The sequence below is a fragment of the Toxotes jaculatrix genome, chromosome 15 (genome assembly GCF_017976425.1).
Source record: "Toxotes jaculatrix isolate fToxJac2 chromosome 15, fToxJac2.pri, whole genome shotgun sequence".
In the NCBI taxonomy this organism is placed as follows: domain Eukaryota; kingdom Metazoa; phylum Chordata; class Actinopteri; family Toxotidae; genus Toxotes; species Toxotes jaculatrix.
The window spans coordinates 22,011,582-22,030,899 of record NC_054408.1 but is presented as its reverse complement, the minus strand read 5'-3'; the positions used below and the strand labels follow the sequence as shown (position 1 = coordinate 22,030,899).

Here is a 19,318-nt window from a genome sequence, read left to right as displayed (position 1 = left end):
TTTTGGTCCCCACTCAATGCCAAACTCCGTTCCGCGATTGCCGTAGTTGCGACCGTTTCATTGCTCGAAGAGGCTTTGAACCGGCGTGTGACCACTTTCTGTAATTGACAGAAAATATTTAATTTCTATCAACTACATTATGATACCCACACAATCCACAGAAAGCTTACGGTGTCGATTCTGGGGAACTACACGTTGATCGTGCCGGGACGTGTCACCTTGAATTCTGCCTGCCTGGAATGGTTGGTCATCGGTCGCGGCTAACATAAAGCTAACCAGCGTTTCTGGTAAACCCCCGCCACACAGTTATTGCAGCTGGCCGTGGTCGGATGTGGGTTGGTTTTAACGTTTACCTATGTCTAAGGATTTTCTATTAGGTTTTGTGTCTTTTTTACGCGGAGTTTTAAAATGGGAGTAGTACTGCGGAACCTCCAAAAGGTGGTGCCTATTCGCCGGGCCAGACTGCGCAAGGATGTTAACACACTGAGACACATACTGGGCATCCAGAAATTTGATTTGGGCATCATTTGCGTGGATAACTTCAAGATTCAGCAAATTAATAGCATCTATAGAAAGAAAAATATGCCGACGGATGTCCTCTCATTTCCGTTTTACGAGGTAAACATGACTTCATACTAAAATATGACCGTAACCATAATCATAATCATTCCTAGAAAGTGTTCACTTACATGAAATCTCTGTGTTTTTAGGACCTAAGGCCTGGTAAGCTGCCTTGCCCTCTCCACAGGGATGAGCTGAACCTTGGGGACATTTTCTTGGGGGTCGAGTTTGTGATGAAGCAGTGTCAGGAGGAATCCCTAGATCTGCATGGTGCTCTTACTGTGAGTAAAGCTGTAGGTTGGACAGTCAGTTTCATTTCATCTGTGATGAACATTTGTCAACTCTCAACAAGTGGTTGGTGATTACAGGCAAAACAGTCTATTTAGCAGTAATTCGGGTTTTAAACTGTGGCTTCCTCCATCCCATCTATGTCTGATGTAACCTGTCCCTTCTTACCCGTGACCACAGCGATGCCATGAGCGATCACATGGTTTTGATTAATTGTTGCACTCTTTCGTTCGTGGTTTAGGTTGTAACTGCACACGGTATCTGTCACCTGTTGGGCTACAGGCATGAGACAGAGGAAGAGTGGACTGAGGTTTGTATGGAGAATCTTAACATGCAAAGCATCACATCACCCAAACTACAAAGTAACATATTTTCTCATTTTAACTTCAACTGCTCCATGTGTCCACGGAGATAATATTGGTTTTATTGTGAATTTACAGTCAGTCAGTAAAGTCTTATATTATGTGTCCAGATTTTGACATATGTGTATCTAAGATTCCTTCCTCCTCTGTCCCAGTACAGTGGAGGTGAATGGAATTTTGTTGTCCTCTGAGCACTGAGAAGTGTCATCTAAACAATTAATCATCAAAATGTCTTTCCAGATACACATTCTATATTACTTGTGTTACACAGTCATCAGTTTTTATAGAGAATTTTTGTCATTTTGTCAGTAAATAGTCCCAAATGAAAGTGTTTGTAGGTTATTTACAATAATCTATGAAATTGTGGGTGAACTGGCCCTTTAACTGACAAACAACCTTTTTTTCTAACCACTTCTGAAATGCACTTTAACCAGGTTGCATCACTTTAGCATAGAAGCATAGAGTTTAAATGACTCTGCTCAGATAATGGTGATTAAATCCACCTTATTACCACAAACTGAGGGACAATGCATGTTCATTTTGCTGTTCTTGCAGATGCAGCAGAGGGAAAACTACATTCTAAGTGAGTACAACAGACTCACAGGGCGTCATCTGGAGCCACTAATGAAGAGATGCAGTCAAGATAGGTGACAGTGACTGTGACCTGCTACTTTTACAGTTAAACACTGCACTGGGTGCACTATGGTGCTTGATATTGCTTGTACACTGTCCTGTAACCAGAAGGACTGTTTTATTTACTGTCCTGCCATGGATGTCCTCTCATTTCCATTTAAGGACACAGATTGCTGTCAAATTCACAACCAATGTTTGCAACTACTATTTTATGAAGGACTTCAGACATGCAGCTACTGATTCTGTGGACGGTGGACATCCTGAAACACTGGATTCGAGTGTTATAACAAAAGTTTTCAACATCAAATTAAAAAGTCTGTGCACTTTCACTGTAATATTTTATTAAAATCTGCTTTAGGAAGAGTCACTTGTGTCTGAAGGGTAGAAAAAGCTGCTCAATCTTACTTCACAAATACATTTTACCCTCTTTACACTGCATTTGGGACACAATGTTTAGGAAGGAGCCATATTTCAGAAATTTAAATTCAAGGAGGACATAAAAAAACAGTTTCTGAATAACTTTTGCCTGCTCTCATTACAGGGTATATGTTAACGGTGCAACAGAAAACCTTAGTTCCAGGAAGTCAGATAATAATGCTGGACACTTCCTAAAAACATAAATATAAAGGGTTGGGTATCAACAATATCATATTCAATCAATACAGATTTTTCATTTCTCATGTTTATGCTATATGATGTAGATTCTCTTCTGCTGTTATGGGAGGTTGAGAAAATAATTTAGTGTGGTCTGAATATGTCCAGCAGACACCATGTTTCCATGCTGCACATGAGCTATGGCATACTTAAATGTGATTTTGTTTTTTTTTTTACAGTGGTAACAAAAAAAAGAACTGTACAACCAGTGTCTAGTATTAAACCAGTACAGAAACAAAATCCTCCCATTCTATATTCAAGCACATGTGATAGGAACTAGGTTCAACAGAGGTCTAAGGTGATAGGTACTGTATACTGGCCTTGATGAGATAAGACATTACGCTATAGCTAGCTTCCCTGGTGGTCTAGTATTAATGACGTATCTGCCATGGTGTATCTTGATGGGTTGATTAAGATACATCAACCCTAGGCTGCAATAAATAGAAAAAATCTGTTGGCTTTTTATAGAGAAAAATCTGACTTACACATTGAGGTTCGACAAACATATTCAAAAACAAGGTTGTGCAACGTTCAAAGTAAAGCTTTTATACACAATTATAAAAGTTTTCTTGGAGGCACAAGGTCAAAACCCCTAAAGAATACAGTGGGCTTTACTGAGAAAAGCTCAGTAAAAACAGGCCATGTTACTATTGAGCCTAATGCTTTCCTTTTAGATCTGTAAAATATGGAGACAGCCACACGACAAATTAGCTTACAAGTCAAGCACGAAAAGAAACTGGGAAAACATCCACACACTCTGACAGAAAGCTGATTTGAATTGGCCAATCTGTGCCAGAACATAAATATTGCACCAAATGTACCCGCTAAATACAACAACCCTTTAACTCTATAATAGCTTATACTCCAACATAGAATATATCTTTATTTAGTTTATATGGGAAATAAAGGGTCTGCAAAACATACAATCCATGAAGCACCAGTAGCACCTGGTGTTTGATAGTTGCTTTTAAGTCAAAGTCTGAATGAATGGCATTAAAGTTTAAAGAAGTGTATCAAGAAACAAAGAAAAAAAAAAAAAACCTTTACAAAACAGTTTGATAAAACCATAGCAAAGAAAAACTCCTGCCCCATAAACATGGAGGCAAAATTTGATCCACTGAACATTTTTAACTGCATTTCTGGTATTTTAAAGTCTTAACAGATTAGCACGTGTGTTGGCATTTACAGGTGCTAACTGAGCCTGGCATTTAGTGATTTGTAGAGAAGAAGAGCCTGAAGACGACCAAAAAAGGACGGCGATCAGTAGTACTCAAAGGCTGTACAGAGGAGAGCTCCATCTAGCAGAGTTCAGCGGTGGATGTGTGTGTATGTGTGTGGATGGTTGTCCAAAAACGTGGAGCTCAGAGGGGCTGCAGGACGTTCCTTCCTGCCTCAGAAGTGCTGCTGGCTCCAGCTCTCTCCATCTCTGACAGCTGTTCAAACACATCCCTGAAGAGGCACAAGATAACGTGAAAGAGTCTATACCATGGAAAAACACAAACATACAGACCTACAAAGCTTAACTAAGTGTGAAATGTTTGCTGTGGTGTAAAACCTGTAAGTACACTCTTTGAAGTCATCAAAAATGGCTTAATGCGATTTTAAACATACACAATTTATCCCACACACGACAACAGGGAAAACAAAAAGAGGCAGGTGACTTTCATTATGGTACAGATGCTACACTGACTGTCTGTGACACCCATCTGGTCATTCTGCCTACTCACTTGTGCATGTAGAAGAAGATGTATCCACTGCGGTCACGGTCTCGCTGAACGGCTGCCTCCTGCGTGCGTGACACGTCCAGATCATTGTAAGTCAGCCATGACTGCTTCTTCATGTCGTACACGTCACTGATGTAGTGGCCTACGATGGAAAACAAACAGAGTTTATGAGCAGACACACAAGTGAGGACAGGTAGCCATGTGCCACAATGTGCCTGATGTGGACATGATGTCATTCCAACCAAAGACTTTTCCCCAGGCAATTTCACTGACGTGCTAAATGTTGCGCAGGCAACAGAATCTACACTGAATTCATCAGCTCATCATCAAACAACCTTTTGTGTTGTTGAACCTGTGTTAATGCTTTGTATGGAGGAAAAGTTGTATCACTTATTCATTTTTGCCACTTTGAAGCATAGTTTGCAGAATCATGAGGTGTCATCTTTTGTATCCTCTCAGCCTGCCAAAGTCACACGGCTGGAGAAGCTGATGCTAGACTTGCCTTTTCCAAACATGTAACTGTTAAAACAACTCTTGTGAAGTAGTTTGCAGTGATATTAACACAAGATTCATGTAGATTAAGACAGAGGCACAGACACACAAAGGGCTCACCAGAAGAGGAGCTGCTCCCAATGTGACTGACAACACTGATGAGTCTAAAAGAGTTGGCCAGGTCTCCACTCTGTGGATTAGAGGGTTTATACACAGGTTACCATGAATGAAAGCAGTTTAGTTTAGTACAGCTAGAAAACTTTAGCAGAAGTGTTGAGGCAGACTGCTTCTTTTACGTTTTAATTTGATGTAGAAATGGGGTAAAAACAGATGAGCATATTACTGGTGATATAGACCATTCTACTTGTTTAAATCATAAGGCAGTCACTGTGTGGCAGTGGGATGTGAAGTACCTCAGCATTCCTCTTCAGGTTTTCAGTCTCTGCTTCGGTGTACTCCATGTCCAGCACGTCCTCGTTGCCAGAATCATCATCTGAGCACAGCAGCTCAGGCAGGGAGTTGTTAAACTCTGTTAGGGTGAGAGGGAGACACTGATACTGGTCTCATAGTTTCATAGCATGGTTAAGTCTGGTTAAACAGTCTCTTAATATGTTCTGAGCACTTCAGTGAGAACATGTCTGACAAACTTGCTGTCTACACCACTACAAAAATCAATGGTACTTGGTCAGCCAGAGACACTCAATGACAGCCAAGCAAGTGTTTGCGTTTGACTGAGTCCATACCTTGTAAGCTGAGCTCTGTGGCCCTCTTCAGATCATCATCCTCTCTCATCTCCTGGGCCTCCTGCATGGGGTGGGGGGGGCAAGGTATTACATCACTGAGACTTGCTATTCATTTTTACTCAGATCATGTCTCTTGGTATTTGATGTCTGATCCTCACTGAGTACATGCTTCACTGAGATCTATTGTTTTTGAACTGCTATACTGTAACACCAGCTCAGACTGGATGCTCAACATTATTCACTTTGATTCACTTTGATTGCAAAAAGGAAAAATTAGACTTGAGGTTTCTTTATTTGGCAATTATCCCAATTATTACATTAAGCCAACATATCTGATGCAGGTAACCACTGCATGGCATGGTGCTGCAATATAGTATGAAGGTACAGTGTCACTGTTCCACTAATTAAGGAAAACCCTGCAGATGTCACATGGACTCATCTTACATGCTCCTGAAGGCTCTGGGCCAAAGCCTGCTGCAGCTCCTGTTCCTCCCTCTCCTGATCCAGACTGTACTGCTGAACCCAGTCCAGCTCGCCCTGCTGCTGCACACCCTCTGGAGTCTGGTTCTCCTTGTTCTCATCCATGGTCAAGTCCAAGGAATCCAGCACATCTGTACAAAATCAACATGTACACAAGCCAGTTAGTGTAATGCTAAAATACCAGTGAAGGTATCTCCACTGAAACACACATATACTTGAGTTTAATACTGTTATCTTGCTTAAAATATATTCATTAAATCAAAAATATATTCACTTCAGCCAACCCAGTTCTTGTGTTTATGGAAAAAGCCACACTGATTTCAAACAGCATGCACGAGCAGGGTGACTGTCTGATGCAGAACAAATCAATATATTTTTCCATGCTACACATTCATACAACAATAATAAAAACTAACTGCCCCTTAAAGAAACGCCATCTATTGATCGTCTTAATCAGGAGATGTTGGACTACCTGCAGGCTGTTTGCTGTCTGTTTCCAGCAGATCTGTGTGATAGGCCAGGTCATGGGCATCTGTATCCCCAAACCCTGTGTCTGGGCTGCTGGTTGGCTCATCCTCCAGGGGAGGTGGAGCAGAGAGGCCAGCCTCTTGACGACTCATCTCCAGCACTGCCGCCAGCATTTCATCATCATTGATGCCACTGAAATCTGCTGAATCTATTGCTGCACCTCTCTGAAAACACATCAGTGTCAAAAAAAAAACATAAGAGAAAAAGGGAGGCTGAATCATAAATTTCAAGGTCAACAAACACTTACCTCTTCCGGTCGGTCATCGTCATCAGGCAGACAGCTGCTGAGGCGTCGCTTGCGGCTTGCGCCCACCCTTCGGTTCAGCTCCTCTTCACAGTCAGAGTCCACGAGGATAGGAGTGCAGATGGAGTTTGCCACTTTCCCTCCAATCCTTCTACACACATAACTTCAGTGATTAAATGTACAAGCCAACAAGAGTAGAAAGCAAGTCTGGCACTCTTAAGATCCTGTTATTAGTCATTCAGAATGTGACAGATGACACACAGTTTGTAAAGGGGTTGAGTTGTGGCCAGTGTAAAATACAATGCTTATTTCCTGTTTGACATCACTATTTGAAAGTCTTACAGAATCATCAGGACTCACCGGAGAGGTGCTGTGGAAGAGTTGAGGGACTGTGATGTTTTGAGTGTTCTGGACCTTTGCAAAAAAAAAAAAAAAAAAACCAAAGCAACCCTTCAGAAGCCTAATTATTTGCTGCAAGTTGATTAGCCATCATCTCTCAGCCACTCTGGCTAAAATTAATGCACACAGGTCAACTGCAAAGCTTTTACTTAAATCCTACTCAGTCAGTAAATAGCTCAGGTTGTAATTTAAAACTTCTTATTCACACATTTTATTTTAAGGTGTTTAGGATGTCTTACGTGGAGGATTGGGAACTCCATCCGAGACTAATAGGGGGTCGTGTGGATTCGGTGCAGTGGGACAGCAGGGTCAGGTATCGGGGAATCACCACCTGCTGGCCCAGCTTGCTGTTCAGAGACAGCTGAGCATTAAAGCTGTACCGTTTGAGGTGGAGGATGAGCACCCTGTGGGGAGAAGAGATTTGCTTCTTAGTTTTTAGGTGATTCTTGTTACACTACTGGTTATCTACAGATTCAGATCACAGGAATGCCAGTTGTGATTCTATTTTAGTGCAGTGGCTACTAAGATTATGTTTCTGTGTAACACTAAAATGTGTCTAAGTTGTATTGTTTGCCTATGAGTGTAACAACTTGTCACTGTGCATGTGGATTTCACTCTGAATTAACAGGCCATGAGTGGATACCTGGGCAGTTTGCTGAATTTATGCGTAACAGTCGCCGCTTTCCCGTTGCACTTCTCACATGAGTACTCAATTTCCTCCATCTGCAAAAAGAAAAAGTAACTTCACATACTCAAACATAAAATATCCAGCTGAAAAGGAACATAACAAGCATGACCAGTGGTCAAAGAAAATGATCACAACTCTAACCAGTAAATATAATATAATATAATATAATATAATATAATATAATATAATATAATATAATATAATATAAATAAAAACTCACCCTGAAAAAGAGATCCAGAGAATCCTGGATAGAGCGAAGTGGGAGAGTTTTCTTCCTGCGTGGTAGGTCGATGGACAAGTCATTGAACTGCTCTCGCTTGGTCACCACCTCACCACAGCTGCAAAACAACATAAAAGGTATAACATACCATTTATTTTCCCCAGATCCACTAACTTTGTAAAGGCATCATAAAGATACACAGCAAGAATACATTTTGATGATCAAGCAGGAGACAGGCCTCACCCTTTGCACGTGATGGTGTGCTGCACCTCAAATTCCATGTTAACTGCCACGGGGCAGGTGTAGATGCGAGAGGTGTCCACCTCTTCACCCAGCTCGGCCTTGGCTGTCGATGACGTTGCCTCCTGGCCATTCTCACACACCACAGAGGACGATGAAGAGGCTGCAGCTTCATTTGTCCAGCTCTTGTTGATTTTCTCCACATCATCTTTCAACTGGTCCAAACACTGGCTCAGGAACTCATGAGCATCCTGATAAACATTTTGACAGACAGGGACTTCATTATGCACACATCCATCTCTAACAACTACTTCAAATTTCACCCATTAAGGTACTTTTTCAAGTACCAGTACCATAACTGTTCTGAACTGTTATTTCTAGAGGGAGATCTTACATTCTGCATGTTTCCAGAGAAGCGCTCAGCTGTGGAGGAGATGGCACTCTTCACTTTCCTTAAGAGGTCCTTTTTTGTCTCTGGACAGCCCACGTCCTTCTTGACCATGAGGTGAGCAAAACGCCTGCAGGACGTGTAGGTACCATGAAGAATAAAGTGATAGCTTATGAAAATAGTCTCTTCGCAACTTTTCAACTAGCGTCCAAACACAGTACTAAAAGCACACCGGTAACCTGACAATGAACAAACTTTTTTTTTTTTTTAATCTGCAGCTGTCTACAGATGCTGAATGAGATCAATGTAGTACCTGAGTAATGCATTGATGGGCACCTTCTTCCACGGGATGCTCTGCCTCAGCATGTCATTGGAGAAGGAAGGGAGACTGAAGAGAGACTGCAGGATGGCGTTCATGTAGCAAGTGTTGCCCAGGTTGGAAAAACTGCAATATACACAATGAAAGAATTGCACATCACATGGTTTGCTTTGAGAACATATTTGAGAAAATATTTCAGTGCCTTTATCCAGCTGTGAGAAGGTCAATCCTATAAATCACAACTGTAAAACAGACAAAGTCTTGTCCGGAGACAGACTTTGTCCTTGTAAGCTTTTTGGTTTTACGACATTCACAGTACATGCAATTCATTCTCTCTTCATGTTTAATGGAGCCCATCTGGCTTATTCTTACCCTTGCAGTGGGGGCTGAGGCTGTGCCAGAGTGGAAGGCCTCTGCTTGTTCCAGCCGCCGTAGTCCAGAGAGGGGCGTACCTTCTTGAAGGGAGTTGAGTGGTTGGGCAGCATGAGGCTTCTCTTGGCTGTGGTGGTCTGTGCTGTACTGGATGGCCTGAGCAGATTTTAGAGCAGAGGAGGTGATGGTCAGTACATTTACATGCACAAATCATTCCACTTTTTTTTGCTTGATTCTGATACAGACAACATTCCTACTTTTACATGGCTAATGAAAATGAATATTCCCTTTCACATGAAGCCATGCAAACTCTGATTAGCATAAAAAATTCTCCTAATTGAAGCCTAGCTGGTGTGTGTACAGGCCATAAACAGGCAAGAGGCAGTGTGTCATACACTCCTGTAAAAACCTAATTTGTGAAGCATATTCAAAATGCCCTGATTTGCTGCCTCCTTTATTTTGCTTTATGTTTGCCCTTTACTTTGGCTCAACACTAAAGAAATGTACCTGTCCAGAAAAGAGTGGCTCTGGCTGTAGTCTTTAGTCACAGATCGGCTGCCATAGAATGACGTTGGCTGAAGGGGAGATGAACCCAGTGGAGCTGAGAGAAAGGGAAAAAGAAGTGTGGTGATACATAAGAAAGGTCAATTTAACAAGCAAGATTCATTTTTCCTGATTCTGGTCAAACGGAGTCAACACAGCAGCACAAAAGTACACACAGTTTATAAAGTTGAAGGTAAAGTGTGTTAAGGCACATGAATACACAAGTAAAGACATCACCAGGTGTATAATCCTTAGACGGTGTTGCTGCTGAGCCGTGGACATAAATGTTTACCTGAGCTCCTGTTCTCCTCTGACTGCTTCAGCTTCTCTTTGCAACTCAGCAGAAACTTCCTGGATGGGTCTGAAGTCGCTTTGTTGTTGCTACGAAAATATATAAATATTTTTATGTTATCTGACTTTGTGAGGGGTTCTGACAAAACGGTGCCTTCAGTCAGGTCATTCTGTGTGTACACGGCATCAATAAAGCCCAGTAACAGTATACAGGCCTGACCGCTCTGTATAAAAGGTGGTAGGCCTGGACAGTGACGTGTTGCTCTTACCTTGATGAGTCATTTTCCTTGGGGTAGTCCTCAGTCAGGTCACTTTCAGAATTCAGGAGTCTCTTTCTCTTCTCGCTCCTAAAAAAAAACAGGAGTGGAAACGATTTATGTCACTATCCTCAACTGACCATTCCTAAACTGGGAAGAAATTCTGTTGAGTTTTGGATTCATGTGGGGTGTCGGATACACTGTATCTGGTGAAACAACAATAACAACCATTTCGGAGGACCACCTCATGCAGGAAGACTGCTATCAGAAGTACAAGCAAACAAAAGAACTGTTGTTGTCAGTGAAGAGAAAACTAAAAACAATAACTCATCTGTTCCATGTCCTCAAGGAACATAAACAAGATTGACATATAAGTTTTCAGATTTTAAGAGGAGTTAGAAGTGGAAGAATACTCCAGGCTTTTCAAACACTGCATTCTGGTTATATAAAGAATTCTTGGATACTAAACCACTTAGCATTTAGATTATCTTCAATGGGACATATTTGATTAATAAAAATGATTACCTTCGATGAGAGGTCTAGTCAAGCATTATCACCTCAAGTTACAATTAGAGATGATTAAATTGTTCACAATACATAGCAACTGCAATACCATACCTGTTCTCAGAGAGTCCAGTGCGAGTGGGGGTGGAGGCTGCTCTGCTTGGGCTGCCCAGAGGCTTCCGTGGTGTTGTGTCCTCTCGGCCCTCTGCACTCTGTCGCCTTGGTGTTGTCTGGAAGATGTTAGGAGTCTGAATATTTAAGTCAAATGTTTGTTGAAATATTCCAAAGCTAAAAATGTAGTTTTGTGCTGCTGCTCACCTGTCTCTCCCCCGATGGATTGGTCTCATTTTTCACAGAGCGGTTCCCAAGCACACTGAAGTTTGCACTTCCATGGGATGATTTTAAAACTGCATAATTAAGAAAGAATAAGAACTCAGGACAAAGAATGTGAATGAAATTATCCTTTGAACAATTCAGTCAAGGTTTAGGAATCCCCTACTCATGGAACAAAATCATAATGTTTTGCTTTTAGCTAGAACAGCCTGTAGCTGCTCGGAGACACTGACCCTGACTTACTGTCTGCACATCTCACTGCAACAGCAGTTCACAGGATTGTGTTTGTAAATACAAAATTCACAAGGAAATTATGAAGGGCAGTTGGGAATTTTTAACAGTTATATCTTTGAACTGCTGTTATTTTAATATTTCTGGAGCAAGTTTGAGCAATATGTTGACTGAACTGACAACTAACCATGAACAAATCTTTGTTAGTATTTAAAATGAGCAGTGGTATAATTACTTGGCTTTCCCTGCTTCAGCTTCTCCAGGTATTCTTTAGTCTTCTGAAGCAAAGTCGGGGGCATCTTATCCAAGCTAATGACACTGCTGTCTTTCAAAGTCAGCATGATTCGATTCAGATTCTGGTTGATGTTCTTCACGTTCTGATTCAGCTGAGGACAAGAAAACAATTCAAGATAGTCAAATTTCATTCCATTTCACGATTGTTTTAAAACTGTCTTAAAAATTTCTACTGCTCTGCTTGTCTTAAACCCTCATGATCTTTAGACTTGAAAGGCAGTGGCTGTCAGAATGTCCACAGAAACATATCAAACTATTCCTGGAGCAGCAGAATCCACCACTGTCCATCCATTTGCTCAATATGATCTAGGTGCTCATATTTTTGCAAGCATATCAATAAATACATAGTTTTTGTTTCTATCCTTACACATGATCCCTTAGCTTGGGGGAAGTTAAGAAGAAGAAAGAAGAGACTGGGTGATGCTTTGCTCAGGTTTGTTTGGGTACCTGCTGACCTCAACTCATTAGTTAACATGACAAGACACCAGACTCAAGTCAACTAATTATTTCATCTGTAGGATGGGCAACATCAGAGTTGCCAGTGAGTGACCTACGACAGAGCAGTGCTCCTTCTTCCATTCAAATGCAGAATTTTACAAACTGTCTTTCATGTCTCTGTGCAAATTATAGCACAAATTAGCAAGACAATTTTTGATGCATGTCAAGGTTTGGATGTGTGTTTTGGTATGATCACATATCTTGTAAGATTTTGACAGTTGCCTGGAAACACGACTCTACTCATAGTCTACAGATGTGCAGTGAGTGTGTTTTTACACAGTTGTTTAATACATATTTCTCCTGACTGTCATAACAGTGAAAAAAAAATCCTGCACATTGTCAATCACTTGAGTTCACAGTCCTCATACATTCATTACGATAAAAGTCATATTTCATCCTTCATGGCTGTTGACACTAAAAGCACAAACAAAAATAAATTAATTTTTTTGTTTAACATTATTACAACGCTTGGAACTGTCAAAATAAATAATAGCAAAATTAAGGGACAGGCAGAGAATAAGGTGGTATCTTATTATTTAGAGTTGTATGAACAAACCACTTTCCAGATATATGACACGCCTCAGCAATCAGCTAGCACATCACCTGCTTTTCTGCAGGCTTTTGAAATTTAGACACTGAAGTGTGAGAAGCACTCATGACTGCTCTGATCACATTTCTACAGATGAGAGAAGATTCCCAAAAAATTGACAGATAATTTTAATAATATTACAATGAAAAATTGCACAAAGATATTATTTTACAATCCAAAGCAATGTCTTTGCATCCATGACTGAATAAGTACAAACCAAACAAACTCAACATTACCTGGAAAGTTTTGGGAGTTCCGCCACAGCTGAACCTTAGACAGAGGTTAACTTTGTTGTCTTTTTCCAGAATCTCAAAAGTTCCTTCTTTCCATCTGGTGGTGCCCAGGTCCATGCTGCTGAAGCGAATCTTAACAGCACCACCGCTGGAGAGTTTGGGCACTATGGTTGCCATGGCTTACTATCCAGTAGGTGCACTTTGGAGGTTGGGACTTGCGATCAAACAAATCCTAAACAAGATAAATTACGTTAACTACGTCAGTATGGCCACAGCAATGTCCAGCCTACATAGAGTGGATTATAACTAGAATGTTTAACCATCTTAAACCACACCATCACCACTGAGCACAAATTAAACAGTTCAATTCAGTTACTAATCAGTGAAGAGCGAATTGTCATTCTTGTCAATACTCCATAGATAGTTGGCGTTAAAGTAAGCTAATGAGCTCAGTGATGCAGCTCACTGTTTAGAAAGCCATCATCAGACCTAATATTCCACCGGTTATTAAAAAACATAACACGTAATTTACATTAACTGTAACAAGGCACAATATTTTGAAATTTACGTTACTCGGCTAATTAAACCAAGAAAACATAAACAAGTAGCCCACGTTGGCCAAAGCTTTACAACGCTTCGCGAACGCTTGTTGAAAGTCACAACAAACTCCAAGTCAACCAAAAGCAAACTAACACAACAGCTAACGCTACACGGCTCATTACAGCATAGACAATAGGCTCGTAGCACAATTTTGACAAACAGGGGTGGCTGTTTTACGAAGTGGGAAAACTCACGCCGCTTATTTTAGCTGGCTAACGGTTCCATTAACAGCCGGTGTAGCCTGCGTTTGCATTAGCCATCTAACTAGCCCAATGGCCAACCTGATTCGCGGCAGCAAAGACAAGCGAAGGTGCACAACACATCGCGACCAGCGTTTATTACTTGTAGCTACGTAACACGACAGTCTGCCACAAAAATGTGCAAAGACAGCAAAGTTATGAAGAACTAGTCAGGGAGACACTGAAGCCAAGCTGAATGTCTGGGATGCAGGTAATGTCGTCTCCTCCTCTACAGGCGCTGAATGGATGAAGAAGGCCGACATTAGCAAGTCGGCTAGCAGGCTAGCGGGAGCTAGCTAACTGGCTAATTTGCCTGATTGTAATTTGGTGATGAAACTGTATCACAGTTTGATTACATCGTCGCACAGCTTTACCTGTCGATGATACGTGCTCGTCTTGAAACTTTTAAATCACAATGTCGTTTTTGTATGTCCTCCGAGGGCTGAAAGTTTGTTTTGCCGGCATTCACCTGCTCCCCAGTACGTGTGTTGTTGACACTAGAGCCGCACACGACGCCTCGCAACACTGCGCGATGATGGCGGGAATGTGAAAATTTACAACGGAAATGAAAACCGAGACTGCGTCTTCCTCTCGCGATATTTTTAACTACTTATCCGGAGGTTGTTTGCATAGCCTATCGAAAAATTTCTTCTGCGTTGTTTTATTTGATGAGTTAGCTTTCAGTTTTGAGTTTGAGAAGGTGGTAATGATACACATAAATTATAATAATAAGGTTTTGTTATTCTCTTATCTCAATGAAGATATGTTGCCTGTAATGTGAACGTACTCGCGTATTTGTCATACATTTAGCTGCTAGCTTGGGCTAGCTGTCCGTACTGTGTGTTAGTTTCGCCAACTTTGTTTTGTTGGAGTCGCGTTTGTTTGTCACTACGCCACATTTCTACACATTGGGTCCACTAAGAGTTTCGGAGAATGCTGGCGACGGGAGCAGTGAGTATCTAAATCAGCGTAACTTACTGCACGACTTTGTTGTTTCGGTACCAACTATCTTAACATACCCCCCCTTCTTTGTTTCTCATTTAGTTGTTTTAAGACCATCAAAATTTTATTTAGTCTTATTCAACACAGTCTGACAGTACCACATATCGTTGTTTTTTTCTGTATCATGTTCAAGCTCTCAACTGAAGTGTCTTATGTCTTCTATATATCCATGTCTTTCATATTTCCCTCAGTTCCATCGTGGCCTATATTGTATCTTTTGAAACTTAGGGAGCTCCATCAGAGCTTAAATTAAATGATCAGTGTTTGTCTGAACAGTTTATAATGTCTGGGCCACTGACCAAGTAGAAAATCGATATTTTGGCTGTGTCATAATTAGTTGTTTGTATAATATTAATAACAACAGGTCTCAGGAAAAGAGCCAGTGCATTCACAGTGACGCCAGGATAAAGTTATTCGCTGCTTTAAAATCGAATTTGATATTTTTTAATACCTGTGTCCATTATGTGTATTCTATTATGTGGTTTGACAGTGCGTCTAGTTGCGATTTCACAAAATATGTATGTTAAGCAAAATTGCAGAAAATGCATTTTCTCCTACCACATTGATATACAGTACATATATGAGGTTTAATTGGCTGCTAATGATGGATGCATTTCTCAGTTATTTACCCTTTCTTTGACAGGCTGTAACTAATGTCACAGCCCTGGCCCAGGTGGACCGGGAGAAGATCTACCAATGGATCAATGAATTGTCCAGTCCAGAAACCAGAGAAAATGCCTTGCTGGAACTAAGCAAGAAACGTGAATCTGTGCCAGACCTTGCTCCAATGCTCTGGCACTCTTGTGGCACCATTGCTGCACTGTTGCAGGTATGGCTCGTATCCCATTCCAAAACTGTGTAATATCTTTTGTTATTGCTTGAATGCGTTCATCCACTGTTGTGTGGCCTTAACTGATTTCTGTTTTTTTTTATTAGGAGATAGTGAACATCTATCCATCTATAAATCCACCAACACTTACAGCTCACCAGTCTAACAGAGTGTGCAACGCCCTGGCACTTTTGCAGTGTGTTGCCTCACACCCTGAGACACGGTAATTTTTCTTTTAGTGCTTGTGATGGTACACTGTATTTGGAAGCTTTAACAGTGTAATGCTTCAGAAAGCTGTAGCTACTTAATGTACAGGACAGAAGCATTTCTTCCACTGTAACTGACATGATTTTCTCTGAACTTGTTGAAATATCTGGAAATGGATTTTATCATTCAAATACTCACTGACAATAATGTCGGTTTAAGGAGTTTGGTATTTGATGTTAAAAAAAAAACAGTAAAATATCTCCGCAAATTTTAAATGTGATGCCTCAGAACTGACAATGAAGCTGTTTTGCATCTCCACTTTATTGTGACTGCTATTTTGTTTTCTTATCATTGTACTGCTTTATCAGACATGACACATGATCAATGGCTTTTTTTAAGAGTGTGTGTCTTTTTATTGACTGGGGTATATGGCTTACATCTGAGAGCTCAGTCTTTAATCCCTGCTCTTCATGAAGTTAGTTGCTTGTAATGTTAACGAGACATTCTACTGTCTACAGAGCTACAAAAATAATCTGTTTGTGAGTTTCTGTTTGATATTTACTGTTACCTAATCTAAGCCACATTGATTAAAGTGCTTTTAATTCTTTGTTCCTCACCAGGTCAGCTTTTCTTGCAGCCCACATCCCTCTTTTCCTTTATCCTTTTCTGCACACTGTGAGTAAAACCCGGCCGTTTGAATACCTGCGACTCACCAGCCTTGGAGTCATAGGTAAACTCTCCTCCTGCTTATTTTATTTTATTTCATGAATGAGCATTATTTACACAAAACTGTGTCTTCATGATTCTCAACGATATGTGTTTTTGTATTTACTGCAGGTGCCTTGGTCAAAACAGATGAACAAGAAGTGATTAACTTCCTCCTCACCACTGAAATCATTCCACTGTGTCTCCGTATCATGGAATCAGGCAGTGAACTATCAAAGACGGTACTTCATTAGTACACCTGCTTTTCAAACACAACCTGCTGCTTTCCATTGAAATTTTTTAAGTACTCCTGTAGTTTAAGTTAAATTGTACATTTTTCAAATCTCAATTCATAGAAATAGAAATATTATATTTATATCAGTGTATCAGGACCTGACAGGGTTGTACAGCAATCACCATTCTTCACTTTGTTTTGTTTGGCAGGTTGCTACTTTCATACTGCAGAAGATTCTGTTGGATGACACAGGCCTGGCCTACATATGTCAGACATACGAACGATTTTCCCATGTGGCCATGATCCTTGTAAGTGTCCCTTGAGAAACATTAGAATTTGATCGAATTTACCTTCCTAGTCTCTATGCACAGTGTGACACTCGGCATCATTTACAATAATAGCTGTCAGTATGTCATCTCCTTCTTCTTCTTTTTTTTTTTTGTAGGGCAAAATGGTGTTGCAGCTCTCGAAAGAGCCATCAGCTCGTCTGTTGAAGCATGTTGTGCGCTGCTACCTTCGCCTGTCAGACAACCTCAGGTAGTAATCTCAGCAGCGTTCAACAGATATAGAATACTGTTTGTGGTCATCTGATTTGACTTTGGTTCTTAACAGAGACCCTGAAACTTAAAATCAGGCAGAGAATATGTCTTCAATCATCAGTAGTTGCCACTAGGAGGAGCCATGAGGTATCCCATAAATACAGTGTGTGGTAAATATTAGTTAAATGGCTTGCAAGCCTGTGGTTAGAACTTAATGTTTGCTCACTAATGAAAACAATCCTTGATCAGAAAATTAATTTCTAGCCACTTTGGTAATGGATATCCAGTGAAGTCGAAACACTCGTTGGTTACAGCCTTAAAGATGTTAATATTAGCTTTTTTCTCCCGTTTAAATCATTACAAAACAAATACTTTGGCCACTTTTGGCTGTTTCTAGGCCTAAGAAAAAAAAACTTGTGTTGGGCCATTTCCATTTTTTTCCCTCACACAAGTAAGCAATTTCACATGATGTGACAGGGTTTCCCATAGCAGAGGTATACCACTGAAGTAAAGGCCCATCCCGCTAAATCAGAAGTCAGAAGAAATAATTACATTTTTACATCAAGCTGAAGTGAGTTTAAAGCTGGATCTTGACCAGGATTTGTGCTTTAAAGTCAGCAGATACATTCACCATGTATCACACAAAGCACAATATGTTTTATTGAAGTTTACAAATACAGTTTATCAGCCTGATAGTTAAGCTAGTATCTCTTTGTGTAATATCAATAATGCATATCAGGAGAGCACATTGCAGATGAGTGGTTGCTCTTGAAATAGAGCATAGATTGGTCTTTGATATTAAGCCTCTATAAGTAACCATTTTTATCCAATGAATAACCTGTCCACTGTTTGAGTTTTCCCCTGATGTGTGTATATAATCTTGATATAGGTAGAGAAGTACAGACATGATATGAGAAGCTTTATAATCAGAATCAGAAAATATTTGTTGAACCTCACAGGGAAATTGCTTTGTTACAGCTGCACAACACACAGTTAGAGGAAGCAAATAAGTAACATAGTTAATATCAGTAAATACACAGCAAGTGAGGAGTCTGTGGTAACAGAGCAGAAGAGGGAGAATGTAAACAGCAACCAAGAGGGTAGTGAGAACTCCCCATGTATGCAACATGGATATAGTCCCACGGCTACCAGTTCAGCGTCTGGGTTGCAGAAACATTCTGGGCCATCTGTTTTCAGTAAAAGCTGAAAGCCTGTCGGCTCTTTTCTGTTCACTCTCACATTTATTCCTGATAAATACAGTAGCAAGAGGTTGACAGAAAAGTACATTGCTTTGTGACATGTGGCATTCCTTCCTCCAGAGCCAGGGAGGCCCTGCGTCAGTGTTTGCCAGACCAGCTGAAAGACAGCACCTTCGCCCAGGTGCTGAAGGACGACACCACCACCAAGCGCTGGCTTGCACAGTTGGTCAAGAACCTGCAGGAAGGCCAAGTCACTGATGCCAGAGGCATCCCACTGGCTCCACAGTGACGGAGACAGAGTGTGCACTGGCAGTGGACTCAGGAGGACTCTCTCATCACTGTCTAGATTTTGTATTTTGCCAAATGTGGTGCTAAGACTGTCTGCAAAGTAAAGGGACTTCATAACAGAGGAAAGCTTTTTTCTTTTAGATTCATATCCACAGATTTGTGAGTCAGTACATCACCTGCACACATGAGGCTACTGTCGTAACTGAATTCCTTCTGAAGTTTACACTGATATCAGTATTTGAAAATAATGATATATAGATATTGGCTGATTTGTTTTTGACATAGAAAGTTTTGGCAAGATTCTTTGAAGTTGGTTGATTAAAAACTTGTGATAAAGATGTGTCTGGGTAGGATATTTTACAGTTAA

General features: G+C 40.7%; 3 protein-coding genes across 4 annotated transcripts; 2 read left to right on the top strand and 1 right to left on the bottom strand.

Moving 5' to 3' along the window:
- Positions 1 to 5: 5 nt before the first annotated feature.
- ybey (ybeY metalloendoribonuclease) lies at positions 6 to 2,207 on the top strand. Its single transcript, XM_041056852.1, has 4 exons — positions 6 to 618; positions 711 to 842; positions 1,091 to 1,159; positions 1,767 to 2,207. The coding sequence occupies exons 1-4, from the start codon at positions 409 to 411 to the stop codon at positions 1,860 to 1,862; spliced, it is 507 nt and encodes a 168-aa protein (XP_040912786.1). The 5' UTR covers positions 6 to 408; the 3' UTR covers positions 1,863 to 2,207.
- Positions 2,164 to 14,458, bottom strand: usp37 (ubiquitin specific peptidase 37). Of its 2 annotated transcripts, none has more exons than XM_041056849.1 (24): positions 14,322 to 14,458; positions 13,112 to 13,340; positions 11,730 to 11,880; positions 11,249 to 11,337; positions 11,045 to 11,160; positions 10,439 to 10,516; positions 10,171 to 10,259; positions 9,843 to 9,936; positions 9,336 to 9,491; positions 8,958 to 9,089; positions 8,651 to 8,774; positions 8,260 to 8,507; positions 8,017 to 8,134; positions 7,752 to 7,831; positions 7,348 to 7,512; positions 7,070 to 7,123; positions 6,713 to 6,860; positions 6,410 to 6,629; positions 5,902 to 6,068; positions 5,458 to 5,518; positions 5,128 to 5,243; positions 4,835 to 4,904; positions 4,226 to 4,364; positions 2,164 to 3,947 (listed from the first exon to the last, which is right to left on the bottom strand). In XM_041056849.1, the coding sequence occupies exons 2-24, from the start codon at positions 13,283 to 13,285 to the stop codon at positions 3,860 to 3,862; spliced, it is 2,877 nt and encodes a 958-aa protein (XP_040912783.1). In that variant the 5' UTR covers positions 13,286 to 13,340; positions 14,322 to 14,458; the 3' UTR covers positions 2,164 to 3,859. The 2 variants fall into 2 exon arrangements, with proteins under 2 accessions (XP_040912783.1, XP_040912785.1); XM_041056851.1 differs by having other exon boundaries at positions 6,713 to 6,857.
- A 107-nt stretch (positions 14,459 to 14,565) lies between these two features.
- Positions 14,566 to 19,070, top strand: LOC121194951 (CCR4-NOT transcription complex subunit 9-like). Its single transcript, XM_041058113.1, has 8 exons — positions 14,566 to 14,898; positions 15,593 to 15,778; positions 15,886 to 16,001; positions 16,606 to 16,715; positions 16,823 to 16,932; positions 17,135 to 17,233; positions 17,371 to 17,462; positions 18,784 to 19,070. Exons 1-8 carry the CDS (start codon positions 14,881 to 14,883, stop codon positions 18,950 to 18,952), a joined length of 900 nt encoding a protein of 299 aa, XP_040914047.1. The 5' UTR covers positions 14,566 to 14,880; the 3' UTR covers positions 18,953 to 19,070.
- Positions 19,071 to 19,318: the final 248 nt, after the last annotated feature.

Excerpts from the sequence above, each read along its gene's own strand:
- usp37 (XM_041056849.1), bottom strand. The coding sequence starts at position 13,285 with ATGGCAACCATAGTGCCCAAACTCTCCAGCGGTGGTGCTGTTAAGATT. Across the intron at positions 8,775-8,957 it reads CCCATCAATGCATTACTCAG|GCGTTTTGCTCACCTCATGG; the intron begins GTACTACATTGA and ends CACGTCCTGCAG. Across the intron at positions 8,135-8,259 it reads CACACCATCACGTGCAAAGG|CTGTGGTGAGGTGGTGACCA; the intron begins GTGAGGCCTGTC and ends GTTGTTTTGCAG.
- LOC121194951 (XM_041058113.1), top strand. Across the intron at positions 16,716-16,822 it reads CACCAGCCTTGGAGTCATAG|GTGCCTTGGTCAAAACAGAT; the intron begins GTAAACTCTCCT and ends TATTTACTGCAG. Across the intron at positions 17,234-17,370 it reads CCCATGTGGCCATGATCCTT|GGCAAAATGGTGTTGCAGCT; the intron begins GTAAGTGTCCCT and ends TTTTTTTTGTAG.
- ybey (XM_041056852.1), top strand. The coding sequence starts at position 409 with ATGGGAGTAGTACTGCGGAACCTCCAAAAGGTGGTGCCTATTCGCCGG. Across the intron at positions 619-710 it reads TCTCATTTCCGTTTTACGAG|GACCTAAGGCCTGGTAAGCT; the intron begins GTAAACATGACT and ends CTGTGTTTTTAG. Across the intron at positions 843-1,090 it reads ATCTGCATGGTGCTCTTACT|GTTGTAACTGCACACGGTAT; the intron begins GTGAGTAAAGCT and ends TTCGTGGTTTAG.